Genomic DNA, 16,738 nt, shown 5'->3' with positions numbered 1-16,738 from the left:
AATTACAATAATCTAAAACTATAATAATCAACTCTTTGCTTCAAACGCTCCTAAAATGGTTAGGAAAGATTAATAATCAAGTGAAAATTTAAGGGTGAAAAGAGGATGAATACCCTTATTTTATTTTTTTTAAAAGCTAAATAGTTATTAAAAATAGCAGCAATTTTTTAAAACTTCTTGTTTGATTTTGGTATTTGGTTGAAGTTCAAATTTTTTTCCTTAAAAGAAAATAAGCTTAATGTTAAAGAAAAAGAAAAATATAAATATTAGATAGATAAATATCAATTATCTATTAAACTTGAAAATATCAATTTGCTTCATCCCCTGCTTGTTTGTCAAATTGTTTATAAATAGTAGTATAGTTGTCTATAAACAGTGATATAGTAAAATTTGGTGTGTTTTGGAAGTAGGATGGGCATGTATTCCATCTCTTACTTGTCAAATTGTTACAAATGAGAGTGAAATTTGAGGATAATTTTTTAATTTCTTATTGTATCCTCTTATTTATTTATTTTAATATTATATATATATATATATATATATATATTAATTTTCGTATTTTCATTTTTGACGAATCGCAAAAAAAAAAAAAAAAAAAAAAAAAATAAAAGATAAAAATACAAATCTAGAGTATTTAAAAATGAAGTAAGGGCTTTTAAAATTATCAATTCTTGGTGTACTTATTGGCCACTTGACACATCATCAATTTTGAACTAAGGGCTTATAAGTTATTTCCTCTGAATAAGAACGGAGGAAAACCTCCCTTGGGTTTTTCTCCTCACACGTGTTTCCAAGACACCGAGCGTGCGAATAGTACCCGTGTGGGCCCAAATTAACAATTTGGAAAAGCCCGTTGCCGGTAAAATGGGCGGTTGGTCTGGTCCCACTTTGCTCCTGACCCGCCCCATGGACCCCGAATCCGATTCATGAATCCATTTCCCTTTTTATTCATTATATATAGCTGCCTTCACTCTCCGCTTTCCCTCGCTCTTTTCATCAGAAGTTCTCTAGACCTTTCTCTCTAATCATCTTCTTCTTCCTTTCTTCTTCCTCTCTTCTTCCTCTCTTTCTCCCATTCAATTCATTTCTTCTAAATTCCGAAATTCTCTGAATCTTTTTGTTCCATCCCCTCTTTGCTTTTTACCGGAACGCATTCTCGGTTCATTTATTCACAGCCGTTCGTGTCTTCTCCATCTTCTTCCTTCACTGCTATTTCAATTCTCTACTCGGTTGTTAGGTATTATTGTTTCTCTTTTTTATGTATTTTATGTTCAGTTTTTTTTTTCCTACTATGATCTCTGCTTCTGCGAGGTCGGTTTTGTGATTATTGATGGAACTTGAAAGAATCATCTAATGCTATTTTTCAGTTATAATGTGTATGATTTTTGAGATTACTTTTCGTGGAGCGTAGTGATGAATTTTGCATGACTTTGGATATATTTTTCTTCTGTTTTTATTTGGTTTCTCATTTCTAGCTGTTTGTTTTGCGGTCTTGGTTCATTTTTTTGTTTGCTGGATAAATTTACAAAAGCACGCTTCTCATTTTGTAGATCCATGGAAAATTTTGGAAACGACTTCCTTGATTATCTTGTTGATGAAGATTATTACGACGTGGCTAATTTCGATGACGACTCCTCTTTTGGCGATGACGAAACGCAGAGGAGTAGCGATGTAGATTCTCTGGACTCTGATTTCGAAGATGACTTTGAGATGGTATATTGTGTGGCCTTCTATTTCTAGTCCTCTTCACGTTAGTTTTGGTTAGGGGGAAAACAATTACTGAAAATGACGTTTGACTTCAACAGAGCAAGTCCAGAACTGATACGTCTGCATTGGACGCTAGAAATGGGAAAGATATACAAGGTATACCTTGGGAGAGGCTTCATTTTACAAGGGAAAAGTGCCGTGAGACACGTTTGAAACAGTACAAAAACTATGAGAACCTCTCACGCCCTCGCGAAGACCTCGAAAAGGTCAGTGGCTCTGTCGTTATCTCACTTTTATTTTGGCCATGGCTTAGTTCTTTATCTTTTATGACGATGAGAGAATCGATCTTCTTACGTTCTTTTGGGAACAAAACAAATTGAAAATGGGATATGTCGATTTTGTTTGGCAAGTTGCGTTTGATTCAAGTAATCTTACTCTCTCATGTAATTCCTAATTCACTTTCCTGAATTTTAAATAATATAAGATAAGGAGATACCATTCATTCACTTTTTCGGAAGTCCCTTGGATACTCTCCTTTATCCCGTTTCAGAAATTGAGAACAAACACTTTTATGATTGAAGAATAAACTTTTAAGCCATGTTATGTTTTTTCATTCATTGTATTTTTTTTTTTTTTTGAAAAATCAGTTGGTTTTCTTGCCCTTTCTTGTTAAACAGGAATGCTTGCAAGTAGAGATGGGACATGCTTTCTATGACTTTCAGTTCAATACCAGACTTGTCAAGTCAACAATTGTGCATTTCCAGGTTGAGATTCTTATTCGTAGTATTTGTTTTTCTTCTTGTCGTACTGGATAGTTATTTCCGTTTTAGATATTCGTATTTATGGCTGTTTAGTTTGGAATTAATTTTTTTTCTTGGCGAGGTTGACTACAAAGTCCCTGTGTCGTCTTTGTATTTTTTTTTTTTTATAATAAAAAACGTATCTTTTTCCTTTTCTGCCCATTTTCATGTTTGGTGGTCCTTTATCCACCGAGCATGCTCAGTTTGGGAAAAAGTAGTAGTCTGCCGTGGTTGATTTTGATTTGTTGTGCCTTCTACAAATTTGGCGTTAAAAGATATAATTAAATTTAGTGGAGCAGATGGGTTTCGTAGTGATTTAAAATAGATCTAATCTTAATACACGCCCGGTCCGGTAGATATTTCTTTTTGATTTATAAATATGTGCCCTCTCAAGAAACAGTTCCCTGTTCAAGATGCAAACAGTTAACCCCACAGCCATTATTAGTCATATTTCTCCTTAACATGTCCTCCTCTGTCATGGATTCAAGCGCAATAGGATTAGTCTTTTATCAGTTGTGGTCGTTCAGATCATTGAGTTAGAGATTCGCTTTTATGCTTGTGGTATGTACTATTCCTTATAGCACTTAACACTGTTTTGCTATTGCTTCTCCCAAGTGTATGAACTAATTCTGTGGAGCAATTATGATAAATAACTATACAGTCAACTTCTTTTTTTCTCCTTTTAGAATCATTTTTGTTTTTCCCTGTAGATGCAATGTGTCTGTTCTTTGTGTATCCTTATATTTTGTTTCAAACTTTCCATGACGAAGTTGTAGATGCGTTGCTTATTGGCTGTTAACCATGACATGAAATTAACCTCTCTTTGCTATTTAGGACTGCTATTTCACTTTATTTCAGCATGTAAAGCAGGTGGGAGTTATAACTGAGCAGCTGGCGCAACCTTTAAATGGTATGACAGGAAACCGTCTAAGCATTTAAGCCATAAGAGGCCGTATGAAAATTGCTTTAGTTAAATGTTGTCTATTCCCTAATCTTAGGGGTCTGTCATTGAAATAGTTAATTTCTATCTTTATGCACACAATGATGCATTTAAATGAAATTTCTTTATGATGCTTCGACTTGAATAGTTTCTTGTGGTAGTTTTATTAGGATAGAGTTTCTTTTGTTTGGCCTTCGCTATCTGATAACATAAGGGTTCGAAGTGTCATGGTGAATGGTTGATTTAATTTCTTGGAGATTATTTTTGTTCTATGTTAGTTTTAGTTTTAGTGTTTAGTTTTTTAAAGAATATCCTATTCGCACACTCCAACTACAATTTTTGTTGAGTTATCCCATGCACGGCCACGGCCTTAATTTCTTTGATTCAATTTTGTGGTTTTTAACAGATACATGGTTATATTATTATACAATATTTCAGTTTCTCAGTTCTAGAGACTGGTTTTTCACTTCCACCACATGCTAATCAAACATTTATTTAGATCTCGTTATTTTTTGTTTCTCTCGGTGAGATTATATATAGCACTACTCTTAAGTCTTGCATCTTGCGAAGGTCATCTCATAACAGTAGAAAATTGAGTGTGTCATGCTCTGAAACAAGAGCTCAGAGTCCTTGGGTGGGGTGGAAGGGAGGCAGGATCTGCCAAATGGGTCCTCACCTTTCTTATCATATTTAGCACATGCCTTTGTGTGGCTCTCTGTATCTGTTTCAAGATTGTCTGGCAGTTGCCGGGTCTGTAGTTTCTCTGCAAGGCCTAGAAACATTTTTGTGCTCTCTAATTTACCTTATTTTGCTTTTTCTTTCCAATGTTTAGTCAGTACGTTCTTTCATTCAGCTTTTCTGTGTCCATGATAGTTATAATATTTTGTTGTTTCTTGTACCAGCACTTGGTTTCACCACCTTCGTCTATTTCACATGATGTGTGGAATTTTGTGAATTATTTATTGATATATTCAAGGTTGTGTTGTCCTTGCCCATGTATAAGTTTCACTGGTTCAGTGAAGTCAATTAGTCACCCAGTTTCTGATATGTCGGCTTCTAAAGTTGAGTGAAGTAAACTAGTCACGTAGGCTGGCATTTTAGGCTTCTAGAGAGTCCCAGCTGACAAGCTAGTCAAGTATTTTGCTTTCTGGAGTTTGTTGAAACAAACACACCGGAGTATCTTTTCGATTGATTGCTTCTTACTCATTTTGTTATCATCATTTTGGTGAATTAACTCCTAGACATTCTACTATATTCATTGACGTATCCACCAACTTCTGTTTTTCAATCTTTGCAGCTGAGAAATCTGTTATGGGCAACTTCCAAGCATGATGTATACCTAATGCAGAACTATTCAGTATTGCACTGGTCTTCATTGCTTCGAAGGAGCAAAGAAGTACTAAATGTAGCTAAACCAGTTGTTCCCACTCTGGTATGCATGCTTTGTTGGAAAATGTTTTTCCACGCTAATGCCCGGCTCTTAAAGTTTTCCTTTCCAGATCATTGAGTGCCTTTATTGATCATAGTTTTGATGGCTTGTTCAGAAACTCCCTGGATTGATGTCTCAGTCACTTTCTAGAGTTCAGATAAGCACCATGGCGGTTAAAGAAAATCTGGTTGTTGCTGGTGGTTTTCAAGGGGAACTTATTTGCAAGGTGTGCAAGTTGGTAGTTAAAAACATATGGAGCACACACTTGATAACTTCCTACTCAGTTTCCTTGTGTTACTGAACATCTGATGTTTGTTTTTCTAATGCTTTGTTCAGTACCTAAATCATCCAGAGGTTGCATTTTGCACAAAGGTTACAGCAAATGAGAATGCTATCACCAATGCTGTGGATATTTATCGTGATTCAGTGTAAGCACCACTAGGAATTATCAGTGGGAAAAATTGTCCGAGTAAACTATTAAGTTTCCAATGTATGTACACTAGCATACAAAAAAAAAAAAAAAAAAAAAGAAAAAGACAGTTGATCATCTTCTCTTTAATGCAGAGGTGGAACAAAGATCATGACGGCAAATAACGATTGCAAAATCAGGATTTACGATGCGGAGTGTTTTTCTTCCCTTGGTTGCTTCTCATTTGACTGGTCTGTAAATGTGAGTGCCATCCACTCGGTTTTTTTTTATTACTGTTTTGATAATTTGAGGGCACCCCTAACACGGTTCTCTCACAGAACACATCCGTCAGTCCAGATGGTAAGATGCTTGCTGTTCTTGGGGACAGTCCAGATTGCTTGATCACTGATGTGAATTCTGGCCGAGTGAGTACTTCTTACCCTTTCATTACATGTTTATTGTACTTCGTTTTAGGAATAGGATGGCCAATAGAATTGTTAGTTGAATACTAAAATGGTAGGGGTTTTGAACAGGCTATTGGATGCCTTCAAGGGCACTTAGACTATTCATTTAGCTCAGCATGGCACCCAAATGGCCGTATTCTGGCCACAGGAAACCAAGATACAACCTGTAGGCTATGGGATGTGAGGAAAATGTCGGAGTCCGTGGGTGTTCTAAAAGGAAGGATGGGAGCTATAAGAGCTATAAAATTCACATCGGATGGTAGATTTATGGCTATGGCTGAGCCAGCAGACTTCGTCCATATCTTTGATACCCAGTCCGGGTACGTTGAAGGCCAAGAGATTGATATGTTTGGAGAAATAGCAGGCATATCCTTCAGTCCTGATACTGAATCTCTTTTTGTTGGTGTGTCAGATCGAACCTACGGTAGCTTATTAGAATTCAACAGGAGACGTGAGAATAGGTATCTGGACATCATGATTTAAAGCAACCATTCTTTTGGTGATGTGAATGTACGTGTAAATAACTCTCCAAGAATTTGTATGTGGATTATTATGTAAAAGGGAAAGGAGAAAAAGGTTTGTATATAGAAGTTGAGAGAAAAGAGAGGGTTTGGCTGTTGGGATTTCAAGTTCAAAGTTCGGAGCTTCATTGATTTCAATGAAATATTCAAAGTTCTCTTTTCTGATCTTAAAAGTAGCACAACTTAATTGATCTCTGGTGATTTTTATCTAAAACGATTGGTTGTTCTTTATGATATTGTGATGCGACCCAAACCTGAAAAACAAGCCATTCTCTGTGCGATATATTGATATATCAAGTAAGGAAAATGAAAGCAAACAAGGACAATAGCCGGTTCCTTGGAGAAGGATGGAAGGAGAGACTAGCCTACAGCAGCCTTTCCAAAACAAAACCCATGCTAACCCCAAAACATTCTTTTTGTATATTGCCTTACGAGTGGGCCCTTTGGTATATATCACTCCCTTTCCAGTAGAGATGTCCACGGGCGAGGCGAGGCCGGGGATGCCACTTCCCTATCCATTTCCCGTACCTATCAATTCCTCTATGGGGATTCTCTCTCTCTCTCTTTTTCAAGTTTAATATCATTTTTTGAAATGTACGTACATTTTCAAAGTTTTTATTTTTGACAGAATATTATATTTTTTTATTTGAAACAATTAAAATGTCAAATTGTCATTGTTTATAAAAATAAAAATATCAATAGATAACTATTGTAACAAAATTTTTAATTACATCGTATTTTTACTTTTAAGAGAGAAAAACATATTTTTTTTAAAAAGTTTACAAATCACGAGTCAATACATAACATATACTTTTTAAAATAAATTCACAAAAATTCACAAAAATGAATGGAATAGAGAAAAAGAAGGGTAGAGAATCAAAATATGTTTTTCTTTTTACTCTTTTACATATTATCAAATAAGTAAATAGATAAATATTTATTTTTATATTTCATTTTATATATTTATTTATAATTATATTTTTGATCAAGGTCGGGGTTGTATTATCCCTCCTCGGTCCCGTGTTGCTAACAGAGAAATTTTTTTTTCACTCCCTTCCCCATTTCCCGTGTATTCGAGGATTCTCCGTCCCGTTCGGGGTCCCGTAGATTAAATGTGATCTCTACTTCCCAGTGATTCTTTTATTCCCCATTCGGTGCATTCCTCTTTTTGCCCCTTCTCTTATATGTGAGCATAATTGGGAGTTTAACATATTGATTAAATTTCATGTTTTCGTGTCGTCTATATATGAAAGTCTGTTGGCCTATTTGTTGTTGAAGAATCACTTATTTATTTTAATAGGCCATGTGATTTGCGTTGAGATTAATGAATTGGATGATCATATATCTGTTGAGGCTAAGGCATCGTCTTCAATTTTGATTTCAGATGGCTATATATCCTTCCTCCCATTCAACTTTGGTGTCGTTGTATGTGTTAATTTTCAAGAATCTAGCTGATTATTGGAACTATCTATCCTAACTTGTTATTACGAGAAATGCATTATGTGCAAAGATCATTCGTAGGTATGTTATGCGAAGGTCTAATAATGCGACTATCATGACGTCCATGATAGGATTATGCGATAAAAGATGTATGTCTTACCTATACGTTCCTAACTGCATGATTATGAACGTTAGTACAAGTTTTCCTCTTTCTCATCCAAAGACAAGTCGTGAAAGAGGTTTCCTAGTAAGTCCAGGGTCAAGTGTAGAGAATTAGTTTCCTAAACGAATCTATCTTGCGTCACAATCTTATGCTCTGAGTATAAATTATAAAGTATGCACAATATGTTTTTCTAATTATTTACACTAAGGTGCGAAAAAGAGCAATAAGGTGAATTTGATGGTGAAATGTGATGAAACATGAACTCACTGCTTTAGCATGGAAGTGAAAGAAAATTTAATTAACTATATGTAAGACACGAGGGTTTACATGTTAAGGAGATACAAATCATCTATTAACTTTAAAATTAAGGCGAGCGACCTCTTGGTGCACTTGCTTGCCTTTCGAGACTCAAATACTTGAAGTCGTTCTATGATTATTATCTTTTCTGTTTGGTTGAATTATAAGCAATTTGTTCTTATTTGCTCGCCTCTTGGTACTTTCGCCACGGATATTGTGCATCTTTGAGATATATGCAAGAAACAAATTAGGTGACAAGATTTTATCGCTACAATCTCCTTGCCGTATGGTTAGCGAAACACGGGTCATCACACGTCAAGTGATGACAATCAATACTTTATCTTTTCTCTTGAAGGAGATAAGGTATTGGTGGCTGTACTGGCTAAACATAACTTATAATGCATTCAAGTAGAATCTTTAGTGTAAAAATATTTTATATTATGCAATCAATTAACTAAATGTGCAATGAATGAATAAAGACATAAATGTGGGAGAATGATAGAGGAAAAATATTATCATAAATAAAACTTTAGGCCTCTCGGCCATGGAGTCAATATTACAAGTTAATGTTAACAAAATACAAAAATGGAACAAAGAAGATGAGTCAAGTCGCAGAGTATGAGTGTTCATACTCTTTAGCTCTTGTTTTTGCCTTTACACGAAAGGGAGACGGAAGGGGGAAGTCTCTCTTTCTTTTCGAGACTCTCACCTAAAACAAAGAAAGAAATGGAGGAAAGAATCTTACTCTCTACACTAGTATTTGGTACGAAAGTTAGAAAAAGGATGAAAGGACTTTTGCGCGGCGTCAATGCAACTTTTTAGGGACATTAATGATGCGTGGCGTCCTGTGAACATCAATCTTTACCTATAAATAGAGTCTTTCACTTCAAAGATAGTGTGCACAATTTGGCCGGAGAGCAAGTCCTACATTTTTAGTCTTCTCCCTTCCTTATAGTTTTAGATGAAAGTTTAGAACAAAAAAGAGAGAGAGTTCATCCCTTTGTCGTCCCCATCATTGAATAGGCAAAACTCTGAGTCAAAGAGTATGAGAAATCATGCTTTGAGGAGTAACACCTTCTTTTGTATTTCATTTTCTATTTTTATTGTATTGATTTGTAAAATGTACTTTATGGCCGAGAGGCCTAAAGTTATTTTATTAAAAGCAATGTATTCGTCTCCCATTCTCCCATTTCTCTATTACTTTTCTTGTTGAACCTGTTTGGTTAACTTGTTAGCAAAGAAATGTGTTTTTAATACCTAGAGAATCATTGTGTCCGTGCTATGAGTTTTGTTAAGTAAAATGCAAATGTCAAAACAATATTTATTCGAGAGAAGAATATTGATGTTGATTGTAATCACCTGACAAGTGAGAACACACATTTAGCTAAGAAAGTGGCAAAAAGATTGTAGTAATACAATCTTGTCACCAAATTTGTCCTTTGCATACATTACAGAGATGCCAATGTGTTTGGCGAAAGCACCGAAAGATTGCTCGCCTTAATCAAGGAGAAATTACTCATAACGTATTCAAAATGATTAGATGTAAATCATAGCTTAACTTTGTGTATTTGAATCTCGAAAGGAGAGCAAGTATGGTAATAGCGCCAAGAGGCTACTTGCCCTAATTCAAAGTTAATATATGCTTTGTATCGCCTTGAATTATTGAAGCACAATTCCTTACTAGTAGTTAATTAAATTATTCCTTCCTCACCATGCCTAGAAATGAGTTCACTTTCAATTTTCCATTATCTCGCCATGCTCACCTTGCACTGTCTAACACCTTAGTGTAAATATATAGGGCAAAATTATACAGTGCATAACTTTACTGTATAGTTTATATCGCATGATTTAGTTGTGCGATAAGAAAATTAAGAGCTTAAATTCTCTGTGTTCGATCCTAAACTTACCAGGACACCTCTCTTTGCTTACACTTGGGTGATAGAGAGGAAAACTTGCACGACATGTATATCTTTAGAATGTTAGAAACACATGTACAAGAATGCACCTTTTAATGCATAACCCTATTTAGCCGCCTGACAGTTGCTCACTTAGAGCATAGCTTGATAAATCCATGATAGAAACTTATGTGTATAGAATGTAGTATAGCAAAAGCAAGTTTTTGGCGTCGTTGTCAGGGAATTCAATGTTTTCTTTTTTAACTTAATTTATGTGCTAAATATAATGCAAAAGTTTTGTTTTAGTTGAATCGTGTGCTTTAACCGAAGAGTAATGCGAACAAGTTTATGGGTGACAGCGAACAACCAGAATTACGACTTGACCCTGAAATAGAATGAACTTTTCGGAGGAATAGATGATAAAGGTAGAGGTTAAATAGAGCTAACAATATGAATAACCAGGACAATTAAAGCAATCCTACTACCAAAATGCCTAAGAACAAAATTCCTGCCTACTTGGCTCATGACCTAGATAAACTTATACGATCATACACCTCATCAAATCTATATGATTTTAACCCAGGGATCGCTTACCCAGTGTCTAGAGAGGACGTCAGGTTCGAAATCAAACATGTTATGCCTCAAATGGTACAAAATGCAGGACAATCCAAAGGACACCCACGCGAGGATCCACACGATCATATTCGCAACTTCTACTCTATTTGTGCCTCTTTTAACATGTTGGAAATATCGCGAGATGAGCTACATTTCGTATTATTTTTATTCACACTATGCGATGATGCTAAACGATGTGCAAACTCCTCGAGCAAGGAGAGACAACTACATGGGATGATTTAATAGGATTTATGAAGAAATTCTTTCCACCTATCAAAAATGTGAAGAGAAGGCCAAACCTGATGACCTTCCAGCAAAGGGATAGAGAGAACTTGATCGACGCGTGACGAAGGTTTAAAAGAATGATAAAGGCATGTTTCCATCATTGCATCCCGAAATGTGTCTTGATGGAACAATTCTATTTCAGGTTGAGTGAGAATATGTAGGAGACTGCTGATGCTGTGTTTGTAGGAGGGATGCTTAGAAGCTCCTATAACCAGATTAAGACCATGCTGAGCGCTATGGCCAGCAAGAGTCAGAAATGACGAGATGATGGTTTTGGCTCGCAACAAGAGAACAGAGGGACTAGAGGAAACACAAACAATATTGTGACAAAGGAGTGGATAGGAATATGATAGTGGCACTGCAAGTACAAGTCGTCGAGATGAATAAACTTTTGCAATCGATGGTGTTAACACAAGTAAAAGCCGCAGGAAGTTTTGTTCATGTAGTACAATAGTAGTTGAATTGGGCTGTGTGGGATGCAGAGGTCCCTATAATACTGACGCATGCCCACAAAATACTGAGACTGTCCCTATGTGAAGAAGGATCCGTAATCAAACATTTACAATGATGGATGGAGAAATCTGTAAAGGTTCTACAAATGTATCTTATTGTAACGACCCAACTCCTTATACTAAGTCGAAGCCATTACTATTTAAAAAGGGTATATAAGTTTGTAAAGTTTTAAAAATAGGATAAGACAAAAACCTCAAATTTTCAAATAATAAAAAGAATAAACAAAGAAAATGTGAAATAAGTATAAAATAAAGTCCTAACTCGGGCCCTACCTACTTTTAAAGAAATAAATTAACCAATAGAGGAAGAACTGAAAATGCAATACTAAAATCCAAATTTTGACATAAGCGGAAGCAAACGTATCCCTATGGTCTGCCACGATCACTTCTGGTCACTCGCCAGCTTGCCCTTGTTCTTACCTCTGCCTCTGCCTCAGAAATGGAAATGGAAAGAGTGAGCATAAAAATACTCAGTAAGGGACCCACTACTAGTCCTACTAGATGCCTGTTAACTTCCTATCAGAGTTCTAAAATTGGTACCCCTGAACTGGTACGTCCCCGAACACGTGCAATCTGTGCCCCCGTAGGAACAAGCTGGTCTTTGGTGATTTCCAAGGGAATACCTAAGACGATCGGGCTGTGAGCGGTCCCGTCGGATCACTCACGTCATGTCTATGTTAATGTCAATGTCAGACTGGTAATCCCGTCAGATTAAGCAGTTATAAGTGTGAGCGACCCCGTCGGGTCTCTCCATCATGTCTGTGTCATAATAGTGGTGATCCCGAAGGACACCCATGTGGGTACGACTCTAATAAGAAGCTAACATACACCCTACCCATAGCATGCACACAACATCGCATCAATCACATCATAACGTATCATACATGTCATAATTATGTCAATTCATACTATAACATAACAAACCATAGCGTACCAACCTTAACATATCATATCAGTCATTCTCAACTACAACTATGTCGTTAGAACGAAGACGGTAGCATCAACATACTATTCACGCTAACCATAGAGTAAATCGGCAGGCACAATGTCAATATCAATCTCTCTCTCTCAACAACTTTGAGTTAGGTACTTAGATACCATTCATACGTAACCATAAATTCAAACATGCGATCTCTTTAATATAAATCGAAGGGCTAGTAGGAGAATCTCTTACTTGGAGATTAGCTCAATGAGTTCTAACCGAAACGTCACGCTTCTCAAGCAGCGAGGTCCTAAATGTTTAGAAAACGCCAACTTTCATAACTAATCACCAAACGACCAAAGACCCAAAAATTCAGTTGAAATAACTTACCCTAGGTCGAGGTCGCAACGCTTGAGCCCTTAACTGAAGAAATCCCACGCTGCAGAATCACTTAGTCCAAGATGTTCCTTAAGAGAAATAATTCAATTTAATCTCAAAATTAAATTTGAGATCCAACAATTTCAAATCTTAGTTGGGTATTCTAAACCCAATCAAAACTTACCAAACTAGGTGAAAAGAACCGAAAGCAGGCTGGCGGCTCAAAGACAGGTAAAACGGCTAGACGGCTCAGCTAGGAAGTAGAAGGCGGCACGGACAGACGGTTCGCGCGCGTGCAAGGCGGCTCGGGCAGGCGCGGCGTGGGTTGTGCGAGCGCGGCTCGGCGTAGGTCGAGCGGGCATGGGTCGGGTCGCGGGCAGGGATGCAGATCGATCGACTTCACGCGGTGAAGAGACGCGGCGAGTGGATCGGGTTCCAGGTTCGAGCGACGGCTAAGATGGAGGCTCAGTCTTTCGATGATGCGACGCTGACCGATGGTCGACGATGGAGCGGGGCGGGCCGGTGCAGATGACGACGGATCGGGGCAGACAACGGAGGAAAGGACGCGGGCGCAGGTCGGGCTTTCGATTTCGACGGACGACGCTCGATGCGCGGCGGCGTGGCTGAGTGAGCTGTTGGGCGACGCGACTGACTCGTGACGGCAGTTGGCGGATGCGGCGGAGAGCGGCGAATCGTGGCGGCGGAGAGTGACGGCTAGGGTTTCTTTTCCTTCCATTTTTTTTCTTTTTCTTTTTCTTTCACAAGGAAAGTGATGATGGCTGACACGGGTCCCAAGTGTCCTTTTTAAAGAGAAAATAATAATAATAATAATAGGTTTAAAATTATTCTTCTTTTCTCGTTCCCTAATTTAACCAATTAAATCACTTAATCTTTTTCTTATTTAAGCCCAACAATCTCCATAAAAATATCAAAGTCACCCAATAACCTTAATCTTTTCCCAAATAAATATCACCCTTAAATATTTTCTTGATGTCTGAAAATCCAATGTTCATAGATCATGTAATTTAAAACATCTAAAATTAAAATGACTACACTTAAGATAATAAATTAAATTCCAAATTGTTGGGGCGTTACAACCTTTCCTCCTTGAAAAACTTTCGTCCTCAAAAGTTCTAGTCCTTGAACAGCTCGGGGTACTGGGCTCTTATGTTCTCTTCTTTCTCCCATGTGGCCTCTTCAACTCTGGGGTTTCGCCAAAGAACTTTGACCAGTGAGATCCCTCGATTACGGAGCATCTTGACCTCTCTTGTCAAAACCTCAACCGGTTGCTCCTCGTAGCTCAAGTCCTCATTAATTTGCAATGGCTCAAAGTCAACCACATGTGTCGGGTCTGCGACATACCTCCTCAGCATGGAGACATGGAACACATCATGCGCTGCAGAAAATGATGGGGGCAACGCCAAGCGATAAGCTACAGGGCCAATCCGCTCCAGTATCTCAAATGGCCCTACAAAACGCGGACTTAGCTTCCCCTTCTTCTCGAACCTCAGGACACCCTTCATATGTGCTACCTTCAAAAAGACCATGTCTCCCACCTCAAACTCGAGATCCTTATGCCGTTTATCAACATAACTCTTCTGTCTGCTCTGTGCTGTTAACATACGAGCTCTAATCTTCTATATGGCTATGTTGGTGGTCTGAACTAACTCGGGGCCTAGCATCCTCTGCTCACCAACCTCACCTCAACAAACAGGAGATCTACAACATTTACCATACAGAGCCTCAAATGGTGCCATGCTGATGGTAGCCTGGTAGCTGTTATTATAGGCGAATTCCATCAAGTGCAAGTGAGAGTCCCAACTCCCTGAGAACTCCAGAACACAGGCTCGCAGCATATCTTCCAAAACCTGGTTCAACCTCTCTGTTTGACCGTCAGTTTGAGGATTAAAAGCTATACTGAAGTCTAACCTCGTGCCCAAGGCTAGCTGAAGTCCCTTCCAGAACTTCGATGTGAAACGAGCATCTCTGTCTGAAATGATGAATACGGGTACTCCATGCAGTCTCACTATTTCCGTCATATATAACTGTCCCCACTTACTGGCAGTGTAAGTGGATTTCCCTGGAACAAAGTGGGCTGACTTCATGAGTCGGTCAACAACAACCCAGAACACTATATAGCCCTTTAGAGTCTTGGGTAGTCTCGTAATGAAGTCCATCGATACACTCTCCCATTTCCATTCTGGTACACCCAAGGATTGCAACAACCCTGTTGGCTTCTGTCTAGGTGCCTTCACCTGCTGGCACACCAAACATATACTAACGAAGTCTGCCACTTCTCTCTTCATGTTCCTCCACCAATAAGCACGCCTCAAGTCTTGGTACATCTTCGTACTTCCGGGGTGCATAGTAAATTGGGAACTGTGAGCCTCAGCCAAAAGCTCTGCCTTGACTGCATTGTCTTCTAGCACGGACAAACGTCCATCGAAGGTAAGTCCAACATCAGAGGATATGGAGAAATCCTCACTTTGCCCTGCCTCTACTAATAGACGCTTCTCGACCAAATAAGGATCATTTAGCTGAGCAACAATAATCCTCTGTCTCAAGGTCGGCTGCACGATCAATCGGGCCAACTGTGAGGTCACTTCCCCTACTGAGACTGCAATCTCAGCTCTCTCGAGATCTCTTAGTAAGGGAGCTTGCTTAGTGATAAGCGCGGCTGAATGCGGAACCTTCCTACTCAACGCGTCAACTACTATGTTTGCCTTACCTGGGTGGTACAAAATGTGCAGTCATAGTCTTTCACTAACTCAAGCCACCTTCTTTGCCTCATGTTCAACTCCTTCTGGGTGAAGAAGTACTTTAGGCTTTTATGGTCAGTGAAATTCTGTATCTTTTCGCTGTACAAGTAGTGCCTCCATATCTTCAATGAAAAAACCACTGCTGCCAACTCTAGGTCATCAGTAGGGTAGTTCTGCTTATGACTCTTCAACTGATGGGAGGCATAAGCAACTACCTTACCCTGCTGCATCAGAACACAACCCAATCCTTTCTTTGAGGTATCACTGTAGATCACGAAACCTCCAGACCCATCTGGTACTGTCAGGACTAGAGCAGACACAAGCTTCTGCTTGAGCTCCTGGAAACTAGACTCACAAGCTGGGTTCCAAACAAATGGAGTCCCCTTCCTGGTCAACTGAGTCAAGGGACTAGCTATACGAGAAAAGTCTTCCACGAACCTCCTATAATAACCTGCTAGGCCCAAAAAGCTACAGATCTCACTGACTGTAGACAGTCGAGGCCAACTAGTAACAACTTCAATCTTTGCTGGGTCTACAGAAACTTCCTCACTGGAAACCACGTGGTCGAGAAAAGTCACCTTCTTCAGCCAGAACTCACACTTGGAGAACTTGGCGTATAGCTTATTAGCTCGAAGAGTCTCTAAAACCTGGTGCAAGTGCTCCTCATGCTCAGCCTCAGTCTTGGAGTAAATCAAAATGTCATCAATGAAAACTATGACAAACGTGTCTAAGGAATCCTTAAACACCCTGTTCATCAAGTCCATGAATACCGCATGAGCATTAGTCAACCCAAAAGACATCACAATGAACTCGTAATGTCCGTATCTTGAATGGAGAGCGATCTTAGGAATATCACTATCCCTAATCCTCAATTGGTGGTAGCCTGATCGCAGGTCGATCTTAGAAAAGACGGTGGCTCCTTGCAACTGATCGAACAAATCATCAATCCTGGGCAAGGGATAACGATTCTTAACTGTCACCTTGTTCAGCTCTTTGTAGTCAATGCAAAGACGCATCGACCCATCCTTCTTCTTCACAAACAACACTGGTGCTTCCCAAGGTGACACACTGGGTCGAATAAAACCCTTGTCCAGTAACTCCTGCAACTGCACCTTCAGCTCCTTTAGCTCAGCTGGAGCCATTCTATAAGGGGCCCTCGAGATAGGAGCAGTGTCTGGCTCTAACTCGATGGCGAAGTTTAT

General features: G+C 38.7%; 1 protein-coding gene across 6 annotated transcripts; it reads left to right on the top strand.

Annotated features, from left to right (window-relative positions):
- Window positions 1-986: 986 nt before the first annotated feature.
- Window positions 987-6,443, top strand: LOC103487546 (uncharacterized WD repeat-containing protein C2A9.03). 6 transcript variants are annotated; one of them, XM_008445885.3, is made up of 10 exons: window positions 987-1,237; window positions 1,551-1,713; window positions 1,806-1,973; window positions 2,385-2,471; window positions 4,745-4,879; window positions 4,992-5,102; window positions 5,213-5,304; window positions 5,441-5,546; window positions 5,624-5,710; window positions 5,819-6,443. In XM_008445885.3, exons 2-10 carry the CDS (start codon window positions 1,555-1,557, stop codon window positions 6,230-6,232), a joined length of 1,359 nt encoding a protein of 452 aa, XP_008444107.2. In that variant the 5' UTR covers window positions 987-1,237; window positions 1,551-1,554; the 3' UTR covers window positions 6,233-6,443. The 6 variants fall into 6 exon arrangements, with proteins under 6 accessions (XP_008444107.2, XP_050943520.1, XP_050943523.1 ...); XM_051087563.1 differs by lacking the exons at window positions 987-1,237; window positions 1,551-1,713 and adding an exon at window positions 3,342-3,417 and having other exon boundaries at window positions 1,911-1,973; XM_051087566.1 differs by lacking the exons at window positions 987-1,237; window positions 1,551-1,713; window positions 1,806-1,973 and adding an exon at window positions 3,366-3,417 and having other exon boundaries at window positions 2,407-2,471.
- The last annotated feature ends 10,295 nt before the right edge of the window (window positions 6,444-16,738 follow it).

Source organism: Cucumis melo, chromosome 7 (assembly GCF_025177605.1).
Source record: "Cucumis melo cultivar AY chromosome 7, USDA_Cmelo_AY_1.0, whole genome shotgun sequence".
Lineage (NCBI taxonomy): Eukaryota > Viridiplantae > Streptophyta > Magnoliopsida > Cucurbitales > Cucurbitaceae > Cucumis > Cucumis melo.
The sequence above is the reverse complement of the archived record's forward strand: the minus strand, read 5'-3'. Positions and strand labels throughout refer to the sequence as shown.